The following is a 27,512-nucleotide window of genomic DNA, read 5'->3' on the forward strand; positions in this document are numbered from 1 at the left end:
ATCCAGTTATTATCAATCAGTTATTATACATGTTTTCTATTTTCTTTTAAAGATGGAAATCTTAGACATTTCCTCATCTCAGATGTGTCCACTAATCTCCTGTCCATCGTTCCTCACATGGACACACATAAAATGAATAAGGCAGTGCTGCTGTTGCTAAGGCAGTAGTTAAAGCTTGCTACCACTTGTGTGGCAGTATCCAGGCAATTACACAATGCCAACAGGTCCGGCACATATTTATCAGTGTTGCCGCTGTGCTCACATCCCTAGCAACCTCGTGTTATTGTCCTGCAGATAAGTTCCCCGCCCCCACACAGATACCGTACTGCTGTACTCCTTCCAGCCTCACATTTATGGACTCTCAGTTTATAGGACAACTACTGTTCTGTGCCAGCACCAACAGAAATTACAATTCAGGCGTTTTCACAAATGTTTGTTGCATGTATATCTTCTTTTTATATGATGCATACAGTATGTGCATGTACTGTGTGTAAAAAAAAAAAACTATTGGAAGGATTTACAGTCACAGAGAAGAGGTGAGCCAATTCACAATATTTGCCTGTAGAGTGAATCATATATTGCGTAAAGCCTGGCATTGAAGAGGAGGAATTTGCTTCACATTTCTTCACTGGCAGCCAAAACACCCTCACTCAGTGGGAGTGATGGAGCACATATTTCTGTTTCTCCTGGCTCGAGGAGATACAAGCAAGAGGCAGAATGAGGGAAATCACCTGTGCGTGAACTAATAGAGACAAACAGCACTGAAACTGAAACCTGCTTTGCATAATTTCATGCACAGGTTTGTGTTGTAATAAAATCCATCTCCTATGACTGGGTTTCTGACATTCAGACCACCTCTTGCATCCTAGAGGAAGAAATTACAATACATTACAACATCCTATCACCTTTCCATATTAGCAAATGTGTGGCACAACATATCAGACAGAGGTCTCTGGTGGATGAGTTGCAAGGATGTTGACAAAGGGCCAGATGAGCACTAAAGATAATTGAGTGGGAGGATCAAACAGCTCAAAGGTTGGGAGGTAGAAAAAGACAGAAAATCAGTGGACTGCTACAGCCATATCCATCACTCAACTACACAGTTAATCAGATCAGGCTAAACAAATAAATGCCTTTTAGACTTTTACTATCTTGATGTAATGCAAATGTTGCACCTCAGCACATATTAACACGGCTGAAGACGATATGCTCGGCCACGGAAAAATACATTGGGAGTTGTGGTTATTCCATGTTTTTTTCTTCTGTTTGCGAGCATACACAGAGCGTGAGAAATACAGAAGGCTCCAGTCCTGGCAGAATGGTTACATTTGTGGTAACAAGACAAAAACACTGCAACAAAGGATGTCCTGAACATGTTGCACACTTGCTGTTTTAATGGTTCCCCAGTTCAGGATTTCATGATATGTCATCATCTCACATCGGAAAAAGCTGAGGCAGAGCAGCCACTTAAACTGGGGCAGCCACTAGCGACAAACAAGGTACTTTGTGATACATGACACATTATAGTGAATTCTGAAGGTCAGCACCCAGTCTTCACTGATGTGAATCCTTGATATTTCATAAATCTTAAATCATCAGGGTGCAGTATGACTACTTCCAAGCTATCATCTCCGTTGGGAACACTGAGGAAATTAATATGATTATGGATTATGTATACGGCTGGAAGAAAAAAAAAAAAAAAAAAATCTGTGTAAAACACAGATTGCAATGATGATGTAAGCTTGTTGTTGACTTTCCCAGTCTGAATGACTGAGCAGAGCAGAGGGGGTGGGGTGTCATTAATCCATGGCTAGTGGTGACCCGACAAGCGAAAATGAGGTGTAGTGGGGGATGGGCGAGGACACTGTTGTTATGACTGGTGCTTGGCTGCGGGACAAACTTCCAGAGGCCTCGGCATTTTTTTCCCCCAACTCCATCTCATTGGTCGCTTTCAACGAGGAAATGTGGCTCCATTTTGCCGTGAACCTGTCAGACGGACCGGGAGCTAACAATTAATCAGCGCTTGAGGACGGCTTTCAGCTTTAGCGAGCCACGGCGTGTTGTTGGTGGTGCTTTTGGAGAATAGGTTAGTCACCCGGTGTAGCGTTATATTCTTGTTCCGCACGGTAGAAATGTGAAATAACGCTCTTGCTTGAATGTAGCTCTGTTGGCGAGCATTGTTGCAGAAGTTTCCCACCCCACTTCATCATGTTAGACCGAGGACACGGGGGACCCGCTGGACACGGCCGCCGTCACGAGTTAATCGTTAAATCGAGCTCTACACAGTGGCGGTTAGAAACAACAGTAGTTACAGGCAGCTCATTTGTGCATGTCGGGTCACTCCACTGTGTCGGATGTCTGAAGCCGTTGCTGGCTTCTTAGCGCCTGGCTTTAGTTTAAATATTATAACCTAATAATAGTTAATATATGTCCGAAAACGATCCTTCTTGCAATCGATTAAACAGATAACATGGTCTGACTCGAGCACGAGACCCGTGGAAGATATCGTCACTTGCAAGGTTTAATCCAAGTAGGTACGAGATTATAGCAACACTGCCATTAGCATAGCACGCTACCGTTAGCCACCTCAATAGCTTGTTAGCAGGTTTAGAGCGGTAGCAAAGCGGACGATCTCACGGTTCTCGTGAGAAATGCTATTTTAAAAGAAGCTAACGTGACGTTACTGTAGTAGCTGTATTAAATTATTACAGGCAACGCGTTCCCATGTGGCGTTAGCTGCAGTAGTTTGGGAGTTAGCTGTTGGTGAGCCGCATTAAAATGAACGAAATCTTAGACCGCCTTGCCTCACTGGCATGTGTGGTGATGGGTACGGCCGCCGCCAAGGCAAAACTAATGTGAACTCGCATGTTAGCCGGGGAGCTAACGTTATCAAGCTCATGGCAGTGCATATCGGGCGCTGCAAATGAGAAACCGACAATTACATAAGTTAATGAGGTAAATAAGAAGACGAATCAAGTAGTGGGTGTTTACTTGATAATTACATAGAAAGCTAGAGCCGATAAATCCTATCCCTATTCTCCCTGGTACATTCACTTAGTGACCCATGACATGTGGGCAATTGTCAGCCTGCCGCTACATTAATTACACCAGTAATGAGTTAAATGATTGTTGCACTTCATAGATATGGCGCTTCACTCTCATTGACAGAAAAAAAGGGGGCATTTGTTTTTGGCTCGCTTTGAAACAAGAAGTGAATTTTGAGCCATTCATCGGCATTAGCTGACTATCCGCCTCATACAGTGCGCTGGTTAACGTACACACTGTAGTTTGTTCAGCCCATTCAGTCGCCACAGTGTGTGGGGGATGGGCATTGTATTTCCTCAAGTAGCTTGCCGTGCTATCTTGCTAATTTAGCTACCGGCAGATTAGCATGGTGACATAACGTGCATGTGTTTAAGTTGCACGGAATCGGTGTGACCAGAGGAAGGGCAGCTCAGCAGTCACACAGACGACTTTTCTTTTAAAAAAAAAAAAAGGCGACAAAACAACATCTGACTTGTGTTTTGAATTTGAATGTAACTTCATACAAAACCGTCTGAAACGCCACAGCTTTTGGCCCCAGTTTCCAGAAGTGAGATGTAGGTTGTAGGCAGCAAGCATCTCAAATGTATCTTTGAAGAGAGAGAAGAAATTCAAATTCAAAGTTATAGTATTTACAATATTCATCAGGTAGTAATACAAACTTGAAATATGTATTCTTTCCGCAAGTGAATAAACAAGCGGTCCTCAGAGGGTATAGGATCATAGAACACTGTTTGGAGCTAGAAAGGTGGCAGGGTCCGCCAAATGTAAACAAAGTCAAAATGTATGAAATCGTGTTGTCCTTTAAGGACAGTTTGTGTATTCAGTCATGAAAACGAAGAGTTTGTTTATTTAGTTTGTTAAGGCCTTTTAAAAAATTGCCTCTTCTGATAAGAATTTCCTCCCCAAAACTACATAGTGCACCTTTTAATAAATTAAAATAACAATGACATTTCATTTCCTTGATACACATGAGTACCTCCCTTGTGGTATTTACACTATTCATAGCTCAAGTATCCACAGGTTGTTTTGACCCAGTTTCTCTCATTGTTTGGTGACACGCCCCTTTCGTTCATAACACTTTCCTCTGACGGCCCCTTCACTGACACGCTGCTAATAAACTGTCCATTTTCATTAAGGTAATTTGTCACTGCCTGATAGAGAGTCACTATCTTCTGTGAATATTTGCCAGGGCCTTCTAAATGGCTTCTTGTGCTGCTTCACCAAGATTTAAAACACTTACTTATGACAAATATGTGTTACTTGGTTATCACTTGTGCCACGTTCAGACCAAACTGAACACAGCATTAGGTGGAAAGGTAGGACAGATGGCTAAACTACAGTGCATGATGGGAAGTGGTCTGAAGTGTTAACAACATACCAAGGAGATTTTTGAATGGAATAATCTTGATACATATTGGCTGCTGAAATAATGATAGTTATACTGCAGTTAAGGGTGTAGTTTTACACAATATTAAACATTTCTAAGCACCGGAGAAACAGTGCTTTCATTATCCTTAATATGATCTAGATGTGATGTCCAATCTTAATGTTACTCAAGAATATTTCAGAAGCTGGAAGAGGTGCATTCATCTTCTTTCTTTTCCCCCCAGGGGCCGAGAGTTCTTGCGGAAGACAACGCAGCTATGATGCGCATCTGAAGACATCTCGATCTCATGGGTAGTGTATCTCACTTTAATGTCACACTTTGGATGTTTGTTTTTTCCCACCTGTGTATAGATTTTGTCTGACCTCTTTCTCTGGCTGCATGTTCAACTGCTGTCTGGAAGATCACATTGCAAAGGCAAAGTGTCAGGAGTCACATAGAGGAAAGGATGACTTAAATTTAGCTTTGTATTCAGTCTGTGGGAGAATGGTTTACAGGAATGACTCAGTCAAGACCAATAAAACATTATTATTTTTTTTTAAAAAGCAGAAACATGAATGAAAATTACAGAATTAACACAGTTGTTTATGTATTCAAGATATTGAATATGTTACCATTAGAACTGTTTGCTGGCTTGTAAATGTAGAGAATATCCTGCATGCATTGTTGTTTCAACAATAAGTTGAGGTTACGCGTAGGAGAAGTAAAGGTTGTGGCTTCAGTTAAGAGAGAGTGAGCGAGCTCTTGGCGAGAATATATCCTGCTAGGACAGGAGTTAAGACGGACCAACTCCTATTTATGAAGATCACACTTTGATGGTATTTAATTGTTGTTTTGAGATCATGTGGTTGGAATTTCTGGGGGTTGGTAAGATAAGAGAAACCACTAAGAGCAACCTTTTGAAAGTATCTGACTGTGTGTCTGTAAACAAACCCCCCCACATCAGGCTGCCCTCCAAAACACAGAAACGCACCTCGCTGAACTAAACTGACTGTCCCCTTACCTCTTGCTGCTGGCCAGCTGGGAAATGTGTTAGCAGATAGTTCACTTCATATAAAAATAAGCAAAATAGCCGTCATGAATGTACCTCAGTGAAAAAGGCTACCTGGTCCGGCAGTCACTGTTCAATGCAGTCTGTGTGTGCTATCATCACTGGGTTAGCCGCTGATCGACAGTCTGCTGCTGCAGAAGCATGCTCTTTGGCTTAGGGGCTGCGTGCTTTGAGCTTAGGGCACCGTTGTCATTGCTACCTGATTCCAACTACACCACGTCTCATTCACGTGTAGGAAAACACATACCATCATAACAAAACTAAACAACAAACATGGCAATTATAGGTGGCAGAATTTCTACTGTATACTGAAAATCGGTCTAAATGAGCTTGCATTTTCAATCATCAAAATCGAAAGCAGAATTTTACCACCACACTTGCGCACATCCAAAAGAACTTGAGGCACTTTTGACAGCATCAGAGACGCTGAGTTTATTTTCTGTTTTAAAACTCCTTTATTGGTTTGTTTGGGAAGAGAGTTTACTTGCGAAAGAGGATCAAGAAATTGAATTTCTATATTTTGTTATTTATTGAATTGTTGAATTCCAAAAGAGTGGCATTATTTTATTTTTTATGCTGATCTGATTGCAACAGTCATTGTCTCAGTAAGTTATCTGTACACTAAATACAGTGGGAGGCCTACTTGGGCACACAATTGTAGTTTTCTAGTAATGTGAGACTAATGTCAATGATTTAATGTCGTCAGAGCTCTTCATTCGAGCTGCTTGAGCCAATCTGAGTCGGACAGTCAGCTGCTTCATAGCCCTGGGGGTAATGATTCTGAACTATGATGCTGATAAGCTTAAAATGTTAGACTGCACTGACAAAAAAGTAAACTGAGCAATTCTGACAGCAGTTTGCTTGTTGTTTAGGCCTTACTTGTACTTTGCTAGCTACTGGTTAGGCTGCTGTAACATGAGTCAATCAGGTGAGGATACGTCATTTGCATGTGTTACTCCATGTGTCTAGTTATCAGCTGTTTGTCTCTTTGAAAATTGAAATAAGATGGGTGGCATAGTGATATGTTACATTGGACGTGGTGTCAGCTAGATGAATTGGTCGACCTATTCTTGTAAGTGTGCTCTGACCCCGTTCACCGCTCTGGCGTCACTTACATGGTGATGACGTTTGCAGGCACCCTTTCAAAACAGGGTGGTGTCAGATATGCAAGAGTGCACCGTAACCACACTGCACCTTAACCACAATGTGTGAGAAAAACACAACACACTGTAAGAGTACAGTGCAGTGAAAAACACATTTTGTTTGAATCATGCTGTGGTTTCTGTCAAAAAACGTTCATATATTGTCTGCAAGTCTTCTGTTAGACAAGCTGTTTGCTGAGTTCTGTTGCTTCAGTGTGAGAAACACTAGCAGTCAGGACTTTCTGACCACCTTGTCAGGGATAGCTGAAGGGCTTCTACTAGATTCCAGGCCTCTTGGTTCAGTTGGTCTTGGATTTGAGCCTCTGGGATGCGGCAGGAGACATGTTGACTTTTTCAGCGGGCTGGCATGATGGAAACAGTGGATGTTCTGTCCCCCGTCCAGACCCCTTGTTTATTTCCACAGTCTCATTTTAAACAGAGCGGGTTCTGCATGAATAAATATGGAGTCCGGACGCAAGCACTGTAGGTTCTGTTATTACTGAGGTTTAAAGCCCATCTATTCCAGACGGTTTGGGCTAAAATACCCAGCCTGCCTCATGAAGACTGCTGGTAATTATTTCCAGTTGTAGGTTAATGAATGGAAACATGTGCCCTGCCTAGAGCCAGGAAGCTTCTGCAGCTTACAAACGTAGAGAGGAACGAAACATCCTAATTTATGAAATGGCAGATCACAGCGCACAGTTTCCTACTTTTCTGTTTTGAACTTGCGAGATCTAGGTCGAGCTAGGTGACTTTTTTTTTTTTAAACCTCAACCTCTTCCTCTTCTCAGTTTTCAGCGGGCGTGCCAGTTTGGTAGTGAGTTACGTAGTTAGCTTGTAGTGTAACACCACACCTCGGTGTGTGTGTGTGTGTGTGTGTGTGTGTGTGTGTGTGTGTGTGTGTGTGTGTGTGTGTGTGTGTGTGTGTGTGTGTGTGTGTGTGTGTGTGTGTGATGGCTTTCTTTCACACCTGGCTTGGTGCCCCTGCATGTCATCTTATTTTTTACTGTCCATTTATGCTTCTGTGGGTTGTAAATGCACTCTAGTGATGAAGATACTACTAAAACCTCCTTTCAGCTCACCGTCATGCTGTGTTATACCATTTACTCTTAATAAAGCAAGACACTCGCTCTGTGGTTTGCTTTTACAGGCTCCTATCCTGTGCTGACCCAATGGTTTAATCACCAGGACTAAAAATGAGCATTAGCAGTGATGAGGTCAATTTTCTGGTTTACAGATACCTGCAAGAGTCAGGTAAGTGTTATGGAGATTTTTTTTATTAAAAACATCCATGAAATGCATTTATTTTTCTGCTTAAAATATTTAAAATGTAATATTGTAAACTGCTGATCTATTGAATTCTCCAAATGATCCATGCTTCCTTCAGGCTTCTCCCACTCAGCATTCACCTTTGGCATAGAGAGCCACATCAGCCAGTCCAACATCAATGGAGCCCTGGTGCCCCCTGCTGCCCTCATCTCCATCATCCAGAAGGGCCTGCAGTATGTGGAGGCCGAAGTCAGCATCAATGAGGTCAGGCTCATCCTTTATACTGTCATGTACTAATAAGTGTAACCTAACAGTTGAATCAAGTTACAGTAACTTCTAGGTATAAAATCCCTGCATTGTGCGCACAGTGTATAAATCTTATTAATTGAACTCTGCAATAGAATGGTCCGCCAGTTTCCTACATTGATATTATTACCTGTTGCTGAAATGCTTCATATCCCTGAAACTTGTACAACCTAAGATATACAATTATGTAAGACAGTAAACAGGAAGACAAGCCTGTCTACTACCTCTGGCTTCTCAAAGCCTGATTTATGCTTCTGCGTCACGGCGACGGCGTAGCTACGTCGTCGACGCAGACCCCTGCACCGTAGCCTGACGTGCACCTCCAAAAAATCCTGACTACGCGTCGCGTCGACGCGTCAAGACGCAAACGGCAAGGACTGTGATTGGTCCGCTCAGAACGTCATTTCCGGCAGTTGCTTTTCCGGTCAACAGTATAACAACACCGGTTGGCGGTGAATTGCAGAACAACGCGTTCCCTCGACGCAGAACTTCGAATGCTCAATGACGGCGTAGTGTCGACGACGTAACTACGCCGTCGCCGCGACGCAGAAGCATAAACTAGGCTTAACACATACCTGGGGTCGAAAGTTTTCAGCATGTGGATGAACCCCAGCTTTTCCACTGTATACATGGGCATCATATCTCTGGTGATATGCAACATAACTTCATCCGACTTTCTTGTCATACGGGATACGATGATTAAAAAATGATTCTGCCAATGTTGGCTGCTTTTTAGCAGGAGTTTGTGGGTTGCTGCGGTCTCGTGCATGTCGTAGTGAACAACATTTGTCCAGACCATGCTTCTGTTTGAGATGCTGAAATAAATGGGTCGTGCTGCTGCCTTTAGAGTGCGTGCTTGGGGGGCTGGGCGGAGCCCACCATGAACTACGTGAGCCCATGGGGAGCGGCGGCGGAGGAAGTTAAAGAGAGAACCAATTTCCATTTTTAAAAATCTTCCTAAACCACAAACTTGAATTAATCGACAATATCGATTTATCGCCCAGCCCTAATCCCTACAATGGTATTTTTGCTTAATGTGATGATATTTTTCGAGTATCTTCAAATCCTTGATATGCTCATAACTACAAAATACCCACCATAAAAACTACAAATTACACTAACATCATTCTCTCAATCTCTAATGTATTATGTTTGCTCATTTCGGCTCAAAAACAATCTTTATTGTCTTAAATAATTTTTTTACGATCACTTTACAAGTAATCAAACATTGCACTGAATTCCACAATTTTTCATTCTGGATCACCACTGAAAAGAGTAAAAAAAAAAAGTGGGCCACAGACTAAAGAAAATAACAGCTTGAGTTTACCCAAAACTAGCAGGTAGTCCAAGATTTTGCTGTTGGGTGGATATCAAAGATGCTACCAAAGCAACACAGCAATTAAAACGAGCACAGCACAAACGTCAGATAGGCTGGACCACTGCCTTTAACTATATATCTTAAAACGATACAGTTGCAGCTGAGAATGACAAAAGAATTAAACAAAAATGCTAATTTCACACGTCTCTGCAATGCAAATCAACCCCCTGTGTACCCGGAAATGACTGAATAGTTAGTGCATCAACACAGTGACTCGATCTGAACACGTTCACAAAGAGATCAACTGTCGACTTTATATTTTGACCCACGTTTGTCTGTTCAGCTATACATTGTTGTGAATTAGATGGGTAATGCGAATGTATACATTTGTATTTTGTGTGTGTAGGACGGGACCTTATTTGACGGGCGGCCCATCGAGTCGCTGTCTCTGATCGATGCTGTAATGCCAGATGTAGTCCAGACCAGGCAGCAGGCCTACAGGGACAAGCTGGCCCAGCAGCAGCAGCAGGCGGCAGGCAGTTGCAGCAGCACAGGGCCCCAGGGAGGCACCAAGAATGGAGAGGGCGCCGCCAACGGGGAGGAAAATGGATCCCACGCCTTAGCCAGTAAGCTTGCTCATTGTTGTAAACAATCTATGAATCAGCCCCTTAACAAACACATGTTTTCTGTGCTTGGGTTAAAAAATGGTTTGCCAAATTCTGGATTTTTGTTTTTATGCTCTTATGCAAGATGTCATTCGTGAGTTATATGCCTTGACATAATCAGCTTCATGCGCATAAGATGCTTACACAGCTGTTTGGGATTCACCCACTGTGTATTTGTGTCCTCTTTCACTGGAATGTGTGTGAGTTGTATTTAATCCTGCAGACACTTAAGCAAAAGTGTGAAGAACCTTTCTGCAAATCCAGAAACAGAAAGGACAGAAAACTTCAAATTATACAAACTCGTGCTGGGTGGTCTGACCTAAAAATGCATCAAAGTACATTCTAAATATATCTCGTTAAATCATTTCTCCCTTCATAATTGCCAGAGAAATGATTTGGTTGTAGTGCTGGACTGTAAGGAACATCTCTTTGCATGGAGTTAAAGCTTACCACCCTGTCTAACTGTGTGTGTGTGTGTGTGTGTGTGTGTGTGTGTGTGAGAGAGAGAGAGTTGCTTGTCTTTCTCATGACAGCTGCAGTACATGACTTTGTTTTGTAAATGTCTGTGGCTTACTTGGCATTACATAAAGCTACTTTGGTGTTTCTCTCTCATCTGCACAAGTGTTTCCCACATGTGTAGCATCGTCTCTGTGTCTTTACTCACTTTTTCCTAGCATGTAATTGTTTGTTTGTTTTAGTGTAAAACGGAAGAATGTGGTCTGGGTTCACAGGCGTCAGAATCCAATTATAGAGTGCTACTGACGGGTAGATTCAGGTTCTCACTGGCTAAAGATGAGTCCAGCAGGAGCCTACTCACTTGCATGGGTGTGATAACTTGTCTTTTGCACAGAGCCTACTTTTGGACAAGCTGTGTTTTGGTAAAAAAAACTTCTTTGTCATTCAACGACAGCACAGCCTGCTCTTTAATTGTGCAGCTGTTCAGGCTGGTGTTCACTCAGCACAACACAGTTTACTTGCGTCTTGTCGAGAAATAGTGGCGTCGCCATTCTCCTTGAAAATCAGACGATGACGTACGTGTGCAGCGCTTTGGGACCAGTCTGGTTCGTAGGAAATTAGATGATGTCAGACATCTGTTATTGCTTAGATGGATGCGGTTTAACTGCCTGGGTGTTAATATTCTTTGCTGTGTGAGCAAACACTGGTAATTCATTCATAAGTAAGCTGTTTTTCATCTTGTGTGTATTCCTTTACCTTTGACAATCACAGTTGCAGTTTCATCCCCCTCATCTCCAGAACAATAGGACAGTACTTAATGAAAACATTACTGCTTCTCCCTCCTCCCTGTAGATCACCACTCAGAGATGATGGAGGTGGACAGGGACGTGGAGATCCCCCAGAGTAAAGCCATGGTCCTGAGGGGCCACGAATCAGAAGTTTTTATCTGTGCCTGGAACCCTGTGAATGACCTCCTCGCCTCCGGGTCAGTATGTCTCCATCATCCCTCTCCTCCCAGAGGTTTTCACAGGTCAAACAGTGTCAACAACAGCATGGAAAAGTGTCATTCTCACTAGGACAGTCAAGTCGAGTAATGCATTAGTAAATTTAATACAAGTGAAATTTCACATGTAATACAAATGCTTTTTAATGATCGCCTTCGACCATAATGATGTGAAAATGCACATCAGCAAATGATCATGTTAGTCCCTCTGGTCCTGTTTGAGGCAAAGATATTGTTTACATGATTAACCTAAACTATTAGATTAAGAGTTAATTTAAAGCCAAGCCTCCATCTCTTATTGGTCAGTAAGCTAATTTTCAAAACAATCAAACAGCAAATGGAGTTTTAACACAATAACTTTCTCTTGTTCCGGGCAAACATGGAAGAACGAGGAGGATAACCCCAGGTGCTTCCTCATCAATCGCCATAAAACAAATCTTCGTTGGCTAAAGTCATTGTTTTTTCAGTGTCATTATCTGCTGACATGCAAAATCTCTTACAATGTAGTGTTTTTACAGAAGATGGCGTCGTTCACATTGTAACTGTGATGCTCACAATATGAGGGATTTTCCTGTAACAACTAACAACTAAAGGCTTATTGTGCAAGATGTCGACTAACAGCTGTTAGCTAACCAAGACTGGACTGAGCGGAGGCAGTTTAAGTGTTGTTTTCACATACATCATGCTCCACATCTTACCTGTATGCCAGTATTAGGCCCAACAATGGCTAACAGACGTTTTGAAGGTATTTAAATGGTATTTTAGAGTTTGTAACTTCTTGGAAAATCATTAAAATGCTGATGACTCATCCTGCACTCGGGGGCTTATGTTAATTTTTCGTCCAGTAAACGCTTTCTTTATTTTATGATGCTGCTATGGATGTATAAAAAGAAGAAAGTCACCAGAGGAGCGTGTTGCTATGGACCGGGCTGCACCGATAACTGCACAAAAACACAACTTTATTCAGTGATTTGGGTGAAACTGGGTCATGTTTTATGGATATTAATATTTTCTGGTTTGCTCTCTGCTGCCCTCGGGCTGCTCTGCCTTGACAAATTCTGGGCAGTTAGCTTTACTTGTTGCTAAATGAACTGTGAATAAACGTACACACCAGCAGCTTCTCAATGAACACCTCTGGACTGGAGCTGTACGCAGTCTCTAATTACCACTATGGAGAGCAGTGTATGTGTATGGAGAGTACCATGGTTTTTTGGAGTCTCCTGGTAGACAGATAACAGTAGCTTTGTTGCTAAAGTAAGTGCTCTACTGCTACTAAATGTTGTTTGCTACCGTTAGCTCAGTAGGACGTCCTTGCTGACTTAGCCCCTTGTTGACAGGTCCCAAACCTGGCATGAAAACCACCTCTGTACTGTATTCGCTTTGTCAAACAAACCTCAGTCTTCTTGAAGGCGGTGTTTTTCCGACCGTGTTCACTGGGAGCTGCCAGTCCAAGGAGAGTCAAGTCTGCAACTTGGCGGTTAGGGGGTGTGGCGGGGCATGACGTACGTTCCAATCTATTGGCTGCCGCCTGTTTTTACAGGAAACGCGTAACTATGGCCAAACAGTCAGCATTCTATTTTCATGGGGACTTTTAAGTTATGTCGCTTGTCTAACACTTTGTTGGGTTAATGGTGGACACCAAGTGCTGTATGTCAAGAAGTTAGTTGCAGTTTCACCATCTGTAGCGGTCTCTAGAACTTGTTTTTTGGCTTTAGCAAAACCAGACAGATGGCCTCCGGAGTAGGGCTGGATTCTGTTAACACTGGGGCTGCAGCTAAGGATTATTTTCACTTATGTTTTTAGTTGTTTGGTCTATAAAATGTCAGAAAATGATGAATAATGTCAACAAGTGTTCCGCCAACGCCCGGGATGACGTTCTCAAATGTCTTGTTTTGGTTCTCAAAATAGTTGGCGATTGATTTAATAGTTGACAACTTGTTGATTTATCATTGTAGCTCTAGTTAACACTATGCACCTCTTAGCTGAATTGGCCAAACAACAAATATCGCCCTTCACTCTATTCTCATTAGCTTTTTAGGGTCAAAATTAAGCAAAATGCACAGCTTTGTTAATCCCAGGTTCAAACAACTCCTCTCACTGAAACAACCCTCTCCTCCCAGGATGTCCGACATGGAGACGTACTCCACCCGAACTTTCCAGTATTTATATCAACACAGGAGATCCCCAAATTTCTGAGCAGTCAGACAAATGGAAAAGAAGCATGAGTGATTGGACAGGAGGCACCGGCTGGTCTGCCCTTTGGAGCTTTCTCTTTCCATCAGATCAAGCAGCAGTAGATGTTCTGGACTCAAAATGATAAAATAATTTTGAGATTAGTGTATGTTTGTGTGAAGAGTTGATTCCTTCTTTAACGCCCATCCCAGGATAGGCTCTAGAGGCGGGAATCTGTAGAAACCTCTTGATTCAATTGGGATCAGAATCAGAGGGCTGCCATGAGATTATGAAATTATTTTCGATGTATAAAGATTTTCTCTAGAAGATTTTTTTTTTTGACTGTATAACAATTTGACTTTTAAAACAGCACATTTGTAATGAACTGTCATTAAGACTTCGATTATCCTCCGATATCCAGAGTTTAGAATGGAAACACAATGCACAAGTTTTACAATTCACAATTGTGTTTTAAATGTTTCACGTATTGCCTTTAGTGTTAGTCCATGACATCACCTGCCTTCACAGCACATGGATCGAAGTTCTTTGTCATTACAAAGACGTGATTTTTATTCTAGGACTAGAGTGACTCATCATCTTTCTCAAATGTCATTAAATCTTTTCCTGCATAAATCAACCACATAGTGCTTATTTATAAACCCATCATTGGTGAGAATTCAGCTGGGTGCATTTACTGTGTCTCCAACAGTCCTGCACCTCAAAATAAAAAGACGGAGAAAAAAGCACTTACCTGTGGCACAGTCTTATAATTTATGAAGGTCTGCATTGGGGACAAATATCCACACAAACTGCATAAAAGTAGTTTTGTGCCTCTAAAATGTATTTCTCTGTTTTCCTCAACAGATCATGTGAAAAAGTTTGCTTGGGATTGATAGAGATTTTGGATTTTATTCTGGGTTCAGATTCGATATAAAAAAACAACCCTAGTCAAGAGCACCGTGGGTCAGTTTTAAACCGTTCTCAGGCGTGATTTGAAGAACCAGAGCTGTGTTACGTGCCTAACGTTAGATTGTCTATGTGTATTGTGTGTGTGTGTGTGTGTGTGTGTGTGTGTTGGCTCGGGCAGGTCCGGGGACTCAACAGCGCGGATCTGGAACCTGAGTGAGAACAGCACAGGCGGATCCACCCAGCTGGTTCTGAGGCACTGCATACGGGAAGGGGGCCAGGACGTACCCAGCAACAAAGACGTCACCTCACTAGACTGGAATGTGAGTCTGTGTGTGTGTGTTGTTGCACAGTATGATTATGTGTCTGTTCAGCAGAGTGCAGTTTTTAGTAATCTAATCTAGTGATGTGTGTGTGTGTGTTCCTGTGACCGCTACTTCTGCTAAAGGCATTCCTTCCAACCAGATACATGGGGGCAAGTCACTCCCATAGGAGGAGTATAGGCCTTCATGATGCTCAGCTGCAGACTATTTTTTCCCTGAGTAATAAAAGTCAGTGCACAAGGCTGAATCAAGACTAATATTTAATCTGTTATTAACTCTTACTACTACTTTAAATGTGCAGTATGTAAGAATTGGCCAGCTGTTGGAAGTCATACTCTAAACAAATAGGGTAAGCATATCACCAGAGTAACAGCTAACTGCTGCTAACTGTAGCTGCTGTTAGCTAGTTAGGTTGGTTAGCAGTGTATCTAGTGACTCTTGGCTGTGAGCTCGGAGCAACAAAAGAGCCCTGCAACACAATAGCCTACATGGACGTTATTTCTTCACATTGTCTTGCAAATTTTAGTTGTTTTTTTTTATGTTTTCAACAAAAATCCTTACATGTTGCACCTTAAAAGCAAGCCTGGTTAATAAACAAAGCAGAACATGCCTGTAATGCTGCTTTTCAACCAAAATTAACAGGTCTACAGGGGGTTTTTTAAATGCAGGTCAGCCTGCCTAAAATCGCCTATTGACCCCATTCTCACTCCCCTCAGGCAAGGCAGCCCGTCTGTGATTTTTATCTGAAATGTTATGTTGTACAAATGCGCCAGAAATAGTTTTACCAGAAGAGAAAACAACAATAGACCCAGTGTGAAAGAAGTGTCTGTAAAACGGTAAGAACATCCTTTTGAGCATCACAACCCCTACGACCCAGTGGGGTCACTGTCAGAATTTGAGCCATTTGGTCCAATAACATTTCCAAGGTCTGGAGGAGCCGGGCGCTCTGCGATCCAGGTATTTTCACAGCTGGGAAGTCGAGCTTTTTTGGCTTCTAAACACCACTGAGCAGTTTTCATTGGAATGAACGGGGGTCCGCCTCCAACACTGTGTCCAGTAATAAAATGTCCTTGGATAGATGCATCCAAAATTCCTTCCTTATTTCCGCGCCACCACCAGATGTTGATAACACATCATCACTTTGCGGACATGTTCACCAGGGTCTTGCGCTAAGATCAGAGCCGAGCTGAGCTGATAAAAAACGTCTACTGCAGAGTCCATTGACCCCTGGTCTTAGCGGGCTTAAGTGGGATTTTTGTCCAGTGGAAAAGGGGTATGAGATGAGGTTGTACCTGATGAGAATATGCAAATAAAGCTGAGATAGATTGACTATAACTAACTCAAAACTAATGAGGACCATCTCTCTCTTCTGTTTCAGAGTGAGGGAACGCTGCTAGCAACAGGCTCATATGATGGCTTTGCCAGAATATGGACCAAAGACGGTAGGATTCTTACCTTCTACCACATCACCACATCATCCATGTACCTCTGCAGCAGTGTTTGGATGGTGAATGTTTTTTCTGTTTTTTTACATTTTCAGGTAACCTGGCTAGTACTTTGGGTCAGCATAAAGGTCCTATATTTGCACTCAAGTGGAATAAGAAAGGCAACTTCATCCTCAGTGCTGGTGTAGACAAGGTAAGGCACACTGATTTTAGAGTTAAATAAGTTTGAGACATGTATCTGGGGTGACCTTGTGAGCTTTGCAGCTTATTCTGTGTTGACAGTTATCACTTTAAAGCTACCCATACTGAAATGTGACATTTCCCATGGAGCCAGGATGTTGAGTTGGGATGTAACTCAGTCAGGGATGATCTCTAATGTGATATCAGTTGCCACTGTGAAAATATTTGACACTTTGCAACTGTACTGGAAAGGATAGAACTGTTTCCCAGTTTTCCAGGATGTTAAATCTGCAGTAATTAACATTTTAATCTTAATAATGGATGAATCGTGTTGCTCGTAGTGATACACCCACAGAAAATGATAGAGAATGGAGAGCATTATCACCCAACCCTGCAGATCAGTGCAGCTCTGTGGATTGCAGCATCTTTCAGCTAATTGCTTTGGTTTTATGGATTCTAGCCTTTAAAGTGGCCAAGAAATGTATCATCAATGCTTGAGATTCAACTTGTATTTTTTGTTGGTCAAACTGCTACAGTAGAGCTAAACCGTGAGCTTCATATTCTGAATCAAGGATGTGGATTATTAGCCACAATGTCATAGCTGTCCAAGATAGGAGACCGTTAAATGATGATATATGCTTCTGTAGAAGCCACAAGTCTGTTTATCAGCCTGGTTTTACGAAAGACATGTTAAATTACCTCCACCAAGGAGGTTATGTTTTTGCCCGTGTGCGTTTGTCTCTTGGTTGGTTGGTTTGTCAGCAGTGTTGCACAAGAACTACTGAATGGATTCCCTTGAAACTTGCATGGAGGATGGGTCGCGGCCCAGAATCCCAGAATAGACCCCATTTATTTTTGGTGCTGATCTGGATGAAAGGACGGATTCTGGATTTTTGTTCTCACTTTCATTAACAATGCAACATATAGGGAGTGTGTTCATTTATTTATGTATTTATATATTTATTTTCCATCTTGTTAATTTCTGAGGAAATCATACATGGACCTTGGTGGGAATTATTAGGCAAATTTAGCCAGTATCTATTAATGAATTAAATTTGAAACGGATCCAAATAAAATCCAGATCTAGCGGATTTAAATGTGTTTTATTTGACATTGGATCAGGCTTGATTGAATTTAAGGGGCCTTGATTGAGTGTTATTGTAGTTTGGAAATTCATGGAGAATGACACTAAACACAGCAACGTCTGTGATCTGTGGAGTTGGCTGTTGCCATAGAAATTTTTACCGCACTCTCAACAGTCGTGTTAGCTGCGAATTACTGCTACCAGGATTGGATTGTTGTTGTTGTTGTTTATGTTAGGTTTACCCCTGAGTGACCATGATCTCTCTTCTGACGTGCTGCTTTTCTTAGAGATGAGGAACAGTGTCCTAATAACTGCAAGTGAGTTAGAAGTCATTGGAACAGAATCATTGGCAATGGTCACTCTTGAAGTAATTATGTACACAGTCTACTTTTAACTTATTTCCATTTTCTAAATGTGTTGTGGTCTTCAAACTATTCATGTAAGGATTTTTTTTTAAATGTCGATGGAGTGAATGAATGGGAAATTCACTCCTGGAACCACTATAGTTTGAAATACTTATGGATGGTTTTGTTTTCTTTATGCTACGTAAATAAAAGATTAAATGAATCTATCTGTTACCAGCTATGATAGGGGAAAGGCACAGAATAGGGACGGCGTGCAGTGAGACCACAGACAGGTCTGTGCAGATATTGTGGTCTGTCTCCGTCTCTGCCTGCATGTCAGGGTCTGCTTACAGCAACACTAAATGTTAAGGATATGCTCTCCTCCTGTCACACAATGACAACAATTTATGGAAACTGTTGAAGAGTGCCATCTAGTGACGTGAAGTATAATGACAGATACAGTGTCACCTTCGGCATACATATTATTTGCCCAAGTGCTGATGTCCTGCAGGTAGAAAAAGTCCTCGTGTGTGTGATGTAATAACTTCCCTCCATCTCTACTGGTGCAGTTTGTTCAGTGAAATGAGTGTAAACAGCTTTTTTCGTTTACATAAGGACGCCATTTTTGTATTATTATGTAATGGTTTTTTTGGAAATGTCCCTCCAGGAACGATACTAGTTAGCACTAACATTAAAAATATCCTCCTCCCACAGACCACAATTATTTGGGATGCCCACACAGGAGAGGCGAAGCAGCAATTTCCTTTCCACTCAGGTGAGTGACTGGAGTCAGCTGACTCATCCCACGTGACTCTTAATGTAATAGTCTTTCTCTTTTTAGACAGATGTTACCTTTTGCTGAACTGTAGCGTGACGATAGTGATGATAAATTCAGACTGTCATCTGTCATCAAGTCTGTGACTGATATCTACGACTTAGCTCATATTCAACCCAACTTTACTACTGTCTGCACTTGTGTTGAGTGTGCATGCCTCACTGCTGCAGCAGCCCTAAGCTCTGTCTCTGCCTCCCAACAGCACCTGCTCTGGATGTAGACTGGCAGAGCAACAACACGTTCGCCTCCTGCAGCACAGACATGTGCATCCATGTGTGTAAGCTGGGTCAGGACAGACCTGTCAAGACCTTCCAGGGACACACGGTAAGACAGGACTCCTGTGTACAAGCTCTCTGACAGGGAGGGCAATAGGAACCTTCTGAACACACCCCTGTTCAAAAGGCTTTGTAGATTACATAAGATGAACTTGGCTCTGACTCGCAGTAGCTTCTAATCAAAGTTACTACTCTTAAAGTGCATTTATTTACAACTCTAATAACCTACGACTGTCGGTGGAGAATCATCCTCACAGCTGTGACTTACTATAACCATGACATCACTTCATTGTGTGAAGTATAAATATACTACATCTACCCTATTTCTGTTATGTCATTTTGTTTACTAACACTCTTTCTCACTTTAGAATGAGGTGAACGCCATCAAATGGGATCCCACTGGCAGCTTGCTGGCCTCCTGCTCAGACGACATGACACTGAAGGTCAGTCCATGTAACACGTCACTTAGTGGCTAAAATGCTTAATTTTAATCGTTATCAAGGAATATGCTATTTGAGATAATCCTTAAAAAGGGCTGGATTTTTGTCATAATCTTGTGTTTCATTTACACAATGATTCACGTATCCAAAAGTATTTATAATATTTGAAATAAAACAATCCCTTTGTCATTTTTGTTTGTCCCAGGTGTAATCATGATTAAAATACAGTTGGGCGACTGAGGTGTAGATCGATTTGTAGCGCTGAAACATTGTTTTTTTAAAAAGCAAATGGCGGTGGGCAAAAAATGTGATCGTTGAATGCCCAAACACTGTGTAAAACCTGGAACACAGACCACCACAGAAGGCCTTATCCCTGTGCCAGGTTTTAAAGGGGGCTCCATCTCATAAGCACATGTGCCTACAGTAGCTGTGTTTAGCCTCAGAAGCTTGAAACAAAGTTAGCCAGCCAGCTATATAAAGCAAGTTAAGATGAAAAGCTAAAGGCGAGTAAAAACAGCATGGCTAAGAGAAACACACAACACACAATGGCCCACAGAAAAGAAACACTGCTACCACCGAAGTATCCGAGTGTCTAGGGTTTGCCTATCTGAGCTGGTTTAATAAAATATAACCGTCAAAGTTAATGAGCAGCTGGTTAAACAAGGGGTGGTACACATTGAAAAAAATGCAGATGTGATGATAAAGGTTTCGAGAGTCTGGAAATGATCGGTTTAGGTTACTTGAAAGTGCTTAAAAAGTATATTAAATATATATTGAATTTTGGTCTTAAAAAAGGTGAAGTAACCCTGCATACAAAAAAAAATCCTGAATCAGACAAATTCCTAAATGAATGTGCTGATGTAATTTGTGATAAAAGCTGGCGTCTCCCTTTCTGCCATAGATCTGGAGTATGAAGCAGGACTCCTGTGTCCATGACCTCCAGGCCCACAGTAAAGAAATCTACACCATCAAGTGGAGCCCCACAGGCCCCGGGACCAACAACCCTAGCGCCAACCTCATGTTAGCCAGGTGAGACCACAAAGCGGCACCTGAACACCACCCTCACTCTCATTGTGTGGTTTTGACCTCATATGCTACAGACTAATTTTGTGTTGAGGTGAGATGACACAAATACTGTGAATGGAGTCTTAAGTTCTTATATTGGAAAAAGAAAGACAGAAACCTGCAGTGTCTTTCTAATGAATTATTTACTTTTCACATAATTATGATGTGATATCAGGATACCAAGATAATGTCAGTGAATCTTTTTGCTGAATTTTTAATAACTTGTACAAGTTCTCTGTCAGCTGCTCTTGGTAGCGTTCCCGTTCCTTGATAGAACTTCATCAATAAAATATATGACAGTGACCTCGGGGCGGCTGCTCATATAATATTCTGGCTCGACTTGCTGTAATAAGTTTGACTTGGACTGCAGATGTTTATATCACTCACTACGTCTTTAGCTATTGGCTAACATAGCCTGTGAGTCACTACACAGCCAAGTCGAACACTTTTCAGATGCACGTAAGTGAAGGATGCCGCAGTGGCTTAACTGACTCTGAGGAGATGACACAGGGTCAAACAGATCAGAGTGGCCTTTCCAACTGAACAATCGGATAGACACTGCCATCCACTATATATTACTGAAATCCAGTGTCTGTCAGTATCTCAGTAGAATATAAAAATAACACTGAAAGATGCTGCTGTGTCATGTTGGTCTTTCAGGATACTGTCTCAGATCGGAAGACAATTGAGTCATAAAGTTTAAAAATAAAATAAAGACATTTGTTTGTTGAAAGGTCCCGTATTATGCCCGTTTTCAGGTTCATACTTTTCTACTAGAAAATGTTTGAATTTTTCTCACACCGTCTGTTGTTGCAGCTCCTCTATTCACCCCTGTCTGACCGCCCCGCTATAGAGCTTGGCTCTTTAAGGCCCTCCTCCTGTAAAGCCAATCTGCTTTGAGTGGTCAGCTCTCACAGGCCTGAGAAGGCACCGCCCACCATGATTCTGCATCAGCTGTGTAGTTGTGACATCACAATCTTACAAAAGCTGACTTTATTAAAGGCACAGTTTCTGAATATGGTCCATGTCTTTCTCTCTGTGGATTGAGCATTTTGATACTTTCACAGTATTTATATAAAACCTGGACATGCTTTATAATCACAGGCGACATGAAAATCCCCCTTTTAACAATATGAACACAGTGTTCGTGCATAGAAAAGTGATAAATTCGGTTGTGTCCTTTTAATGAGAGCTGTCATGTCCAGCTGACACACTGTATCTCACTGCTGTGGTACATGTCAGTTAATTTAATTGCTACACGACTCTCACTCTTCCTCCGTCTCCTTTATTCAGCGCATCATTCGACTCCACAGTGCGTCTGTGGGACGTGGAACGCGGGGTGTGTATCCACACCCTCACACGCCACCAGGAGCCCGTCTACAGCGTGGCCTTCAGCCCTGACGGCAGGCACCTCGCCAGCGGCTCCTTCGACAAGTGTGTCCACATCTGGAACACTCAGGTCTGGGATAATACTTTGAATTTATACAACAACATTAGCCATGATATTATAGATTATAGATTATGGATTAAGTACAAAGGATAAAGATGTTTCCTAACTTGTGTTTCCTCAGACGGGGGCTTTAGTCCACAGCTACAGGGGGACAGGAGGAATCTTCGAGGTGTGCTGGAACGCCACAGGAGACAAAGTAGGAGCCAGCGCGTCAGATGGATCGGTGAGTTGTGCTGCCTGAGCGCTCCGTCGCACACATCGTACACTGAAAGCAGCAGCCACTCGCGCGCACTTTGGCTCCTATGTACTACTTCAGTCCAGACTGCTGACCCTTGGTCAGCCATGTGTGATAAAGCTTTGACCGAGGTCAGCTGACACCATAAAACACCTCCGAATCAGGGACAAGACTGAGGTCAAACATGGTTCTGCATGTTGCAGTGCCGTTAGCTAACACTACATGGAGCTGTCAGTGTCCGCTCACATGCTGAACCATCTATATGTTGTTTGTGATAAACATCTTTAACAGTTGCTTCAGAAAGTATTCAGACCCTTCCATTTTTTGTAAGTAATATTAACGCTAATAATCAAGTGTACTCATTTATAGTTGGGCCTTTTTTTCTACATACTAATACTCCATAATAACTAACACAGTTTCCAAGCTGGTGCAAGCCAAATTCCCAAGAACACTCTATCAAACCTTTCAGATGCTACAGGTCTGAAGCTTTAACCAGAGGATGGTTTGACTGTCCATCCATGCAAGAGGAGCCAAGAGCAGAGAGGTTACACCCACACTCCCATCAGTCGGGTGTTTATGGTCGAGTAGCGAGACAGAAGCTTGTGCAGAGTTAAAGGCATGTTGCAGCCACCTGAGTGTGCCGGCTAACAGTGAAAAAGAAACTGAGGGATATCATTTTAGAATATGAGAGAAAATGCTGAGCTCTAGCTGGGGTAAATCAGATCCCTTCAAGAACACTTTCTGCTGTTCGTATGCCTCTCGGCATCAGGGACTGGGAGGTGGGCCAGGATGACAGAATGATATACAGATAGCCTTCAACAAAACCTGCAGAAGTGAGCACATTTCAGCACAGCAGCAGACAGCCAAGACGCACTGAGGTGGTTTGGGGACAAGAATCTGAATGTCATTAAGTTGCCTGTCGAACCCCGCTGAAAATCTGTTCCGAGCCTGAGATGACTTTATATGAACAAGCGTGAATTTGCAGTAGCTGTGACCAGGTTGTGCAGTCATCCACGCATACATGCATTCACATGCACACATCACAAACACTGAGCCTCCATGACAGATTCTTCTCCAAAACTAAAAAGTGCCGCTTTAAAGACCTCAACAGGAGATGAGGCTAAGGCAAAGTTTCTCTGAATTCTACTATGCCCACTAATCTTCCCCACACAGAGGGTTCTGTCTCCTTTCCACTCACAAACAAAACAAAACAAAACAAAACAGGTGTTTGGATGTTAGACTCTCGTTCAGTAGCTTGGCCTGAACAATTGACAGAATAGAATTTGACCCTCTACAGTCTTTTATGGTTGGTTTGTCATAAATGTCATTTATGATCAACCCAGCAATCTCCTGGCTTTTGTTCACACTGTTACTTAACAGAACTGTGCTTAACAATCAGAGGGAGGGAAGCCTCATGATAGATCTCATGATTGAATTTTAGTCTGACTTCTCATGTGACTTAGTATCCCCTAAAGACATTTGGATGAAAGGCACCAAAATCTGAAGTGGGGATAGGGCGATTTCATTATGGAGATAATCGTGAAAATCCCCATGTTGACGTACAGTCCTGATTTATCTGATTTATTTTGAATTGCCTCAGTCTGTCACAAGTTAAATTGAATGTGTGAATACTACAGATTCCATACTAAAGAACGAGATGAGGTTACCACTATTTATTTATTTTTCATTTGTGCAGGACAACCTTATGATTTATGAATACTGATTTAACTTACCGAATTATTTAATTATTATAATGGGTTTTTCACCAATAACGATGTGTTTTCTATCTGTGATGCCATAAAAATATTTTTTCATAACAAAATGAAAGGTTTAAGTAATTCCAGCATGTTTTTATTGCAATTTTTAGTTTTTATTTTAAAGTTTTACGAATATTTTGACGATTATCTGGATAACATCATGAATCACAATCATGTTGGACAGGATAATCATGACATGAGATGTTTTTATACCGTGCCGTGGCCAACATGAAATGGATTGTTTCCTGTAAGAGGTCCGATGTGGCAGAAGGAGATAGTCTCGTTATGTCTCATTATGTCTCATTATGTCTCACTGTCTTCTCCTTCCTGTTTCTCCAGGTTTGTGTATTAGACCTGAGGAAATGACACCCGTCTGGGGGAGCCATGGACCGACTACGAATGTGTACATAGCCAAAATGACTGTCTGTCCCTGCCTGTCCACCACACTGCTGTAGTCCCATCAGATGCCATGGCCCGCCATTACAGCCAGATGGAGCGCTCCCCCTCCCCCCTCCCCTCCATATGTACACACGAGGACCACACCATTGCCACATACAGCTGTTATGCACAGGCGTCAGACAGACCTGCAGGAAGAAACATTTCTGTCATCACACAGTACAAACAATGTCGGAACGGTCACATCCAAACCAAAACACCAGGATTTATCTCGCTTTCCTGTTTTTATCCTTTGTACCAGAATTCTACAGATTCTTGTTTTCTGTTGGTGTGTGCATATTGCATATGTCAGCATCTGGTGTCCTGTGGACATTGTTGTTTTTTGAATTTGGATTTTACTGATCTCTGTGGGTTTTATATTAACATGTGGGGCGGGTGGGGTCAAAGCTGTTCATTGGGAGATCCCTTCATCCACTTCTTGGCACTCATTAAGTTTAAAATGGTAAGATGAAGTGGTTTTGTCAACTCTATTTTTATCCAATAGGTTTGTTCCATTTTTGCCATTTTTTAAACGAAAGTATAAAGCAGTTAATCAAAGGGTGAACTCTCCTTTGCTTTTGCAACTTTTATCCTCAGAAATGGTTTTCAGGTGTTCACAATTCATCAGGTTAATACAGAGCTCTAAAGAATCTCAAACCTCTAGGCTGAAAGATAATCTTCGTAGCTGTTAAAGCGCCGTGTCGATCTCATGTTCTAACCGAGCATCAGCGCTGATGTGCGGTCAGCTTCAGGTTTCCGTCACCGAGCTCGTCCTGGATCTGTGTCTCGAGCTCACGTATGGACGGCTGTGCTGAGGCGTCAGTAGTGAAGTAACGTGGAGCAGGAACGCTTTCTGGAGTCGGAGCAGCTCCTGGGATCGGTAGAGAGAGAGAGAGAGAGAGAGAGAGAGACGGGAAAACAGGCCCATAACCGCTCGCATCCATCTGACGTTTTTTTAACAAGCATAATTGTGTTTGTTTCCTCAATTACTGGCTTGTTGCTAACAAATGCTGAATGATAATCAGACTAAGCCGTTCTAATTGTGTCCTGTTTCCCCTGCTTGGTCATTAAACATCAGGACATGGTCTGGAGTATCGCTTCCTCTGCAGGCACGGGCTCTTTGATCGCACCTTTTGAAACATGGCTCAACATTCGCTCGCGGCTAATTAACGATGCTGGAGGTCATATCACAGTTTCGGCTCAACATTCAGTCTGTTACACGTGCAGCTGTCATCTCCGGCGCTAACCAAAGTACACACTACAGTCCCTGCTTTGGTTTGCTGTTGTCAGGCAGTCCAGCATTAACACACACACACACACACACACACTCTCTGGAGACGGGCTTCTTTCAGGCCTATGCACCGATAGACGGCGCTTTTGTTTGTAGTGTTCAGAGTTGGCGTTTTGAGGCAGGTCTGTGCTTGTTGTTTAAAAGCAGACTTGATGTAACATGGTATCTGCATATAATATATATATATACATATATATTAAAAATATATATCTGTGCTATCACAGGGGATTCTTTTGTATGCCACTCCTACACTAAGGGTGGATTTTAAAGGGGCTCTGTGTAGTTTTGGAGAAGAAATTCAAACTCAGCATTTTTATATTTACAATATTAATGAGGTCATAATACAAACTATTTATTTTTCCCATAGCTGAATAAACAAGCTGCTCTCAGAGGACAATAAGGTCCCAGAACACTGATTGAAGCTATAAAGGTGGCAGGGTCCGCCACATATAAACAAAGTAAAACAGTATGAAACTGTGTTGTCCTTTAAGGTCAGTTTGTTTATTCAGTTTATTCAATCATGAAAACAGAGTTTGTAAATGTAGTTTGTTTGGGCATTTTAAAAAAATCCGTCAGTGAAGATTTTTCTCTTCTGAAATGTCTTCCCCAAAACTACACAGTACTTTTTGAAGACGCTTGAAATCCAGTATGTGATGTTCTTGTGCGTCACCAGCGGTCGTGACCATGAGAAATGTTTGTTTTTTTTATAAAATACCATTAAACAGTCATAGCGAAATAAAAAATTCTAAAAAAAAAAAAATTAAGAGCAGCCCTTCGAAGGGTGTTTTTTTCCCGCACTTTAGACTAAAAATGGAGAAAACAGGGAGGTGTGTTGATTCAAGCCATCATGGACACATCTAATGTCAAAAATGCTCTTAAAGATGAATCAGAATTGATGCAGAAATTGTGCAGTGTTCAGCAGGTTAATAAGGGTGAACAGTGTCCCCCCGTCAGGACGCATCAAATGTAGAACCAAGCCAACTTCATGGCATTCCAGGTCTCATCTCGCTAACGGCTTGACACACACACACACAAACACACACACACGTCGTCGGACATTTCAGAGGTTTCAATCCGAATGTTCCTTATTTTAAAAACAATTTTGTACTGAAGCTAAAGACTATTTTGAAGTTTGCTTTAATACAGTCAGCAGTGATCGGACTGTACCACAAAGACACTATTTCAAAAGATGTCTATGACAGTGAAATGGTATTTTATAATGTTTTGTTTTTAGACGATAAGCTTTTTACACTGCATTCAAGTGTGTTTGCTATTTTTTGTTCCTACCGAAAGTACTAATGTCAATTCTATCTTTGCTATGTCGGAGAGCCCTTGAAGGTTTTGTACTTCTCAAAACTTTTGTAATCCTGATTTATTTGTAGTTATGTACACGAAATGAACAAAAAAAAAACATAAGATCTGGATTTAATTGTTGATGTATTATAACACAGAACATGTAAATACCGATTTGCAGATATTTTTTTTTTGTTGTGTTGTCTTTGCCCTCACCTACGTTGTACTCTCTTTCTCTCTCACTCACATGGTTGCAGTCCGCAGCCTCCTGATCTGACTGTTGTAATATCACTCAGATTTCAAGGTCTAGAATAAAATCTATTTTGATAATATCATCGTGTTT

General features: G+C 41.9%; 1 protein-coding gene across 1 annotated transcript; it reads left to right on the plus strand.

Moving 5' to 3' along the window:
• The first annotated feature begins 1,789 nt into the window (after positions 1 to 1,789).
• On the plus strand, positions 1,790 to 27,501 carry tbl1xr1b (TBL1X/Y related 1b). The gene is made up of 16 exons (XM_084369638.1): positions 1,790 to 2,086; positions 4,656 to 4,722; positions 7,773 to 7,876; positions 8,010 to 8,155; positions 9,922 to 10,141; positions 11,489 to 11,621; positions 14,899 to 15,040; positions 16,419 to 16,482; positions 16,581 to 16,678; positions 18,808 to 18,868; positions 19,131 to 19,252; positions 19,572 to 19,646; positions 20,545 to 20,672; positions 22,002 to 22,167; positions 22,280 to 22,381; positions 24,490 to 27,501. Exons 3-16 carry the CDS (start codon positions 7,819 to 7,821, stop codon positions 24,514 to 24,516), a joined length of 1,542 nt encoding a protein of 513 aa, XP_084225764.1. The 5' UTR covers positions 1,790 to 2,086; positions 4,656 to 4,722; positions 7,773 to 7,818; the 3' UTR covers positions 24,517 to 27,501.
• The last annotated feature ends 11 nt before the right edge of the window (positions 27,502 to 27,512 follow it).

Source organism: Pagrus pagrus, assembly GCF_965226575.1.
Source record: "Pagrus pagrus genome assembly, chromosome: 12".
Taxonomy (NCBI): domain Eukaryota; kingdom Metazoa; phylum Chordata; class Actinopteri; order Spariformes; family Sparidae; genus Pagrus; species Pagrus pagrus.

What these genes read in the sequence shown, in the direction of transcription:
- tbl1xr1b (XM_084369638.1), top strand. Translation starts at nt 7,819, where the DNA reads ATGAGCATTAGCAGTGATGAGGTCAATTTTCTGGTTTACAGATACCTG. An exon ending in TGGATCCCACGCCTTAGCCA is followed by an intron (nt 10,142 to 11,488) that starts GTAAGCTTGCTC and finishes TCCTCCCTGTAG; the next exon opens with ATCACCACTCAGAGATGATG. An exon ending in CAGACGACATGACACTGAAG is followed by an intron (nt 19,647 to 20,544) that starts GTCAGTCCATGT and finishes TTTCTGCCATAG; the next exon opens with ATCTGGAGTATGAAGCAGGA.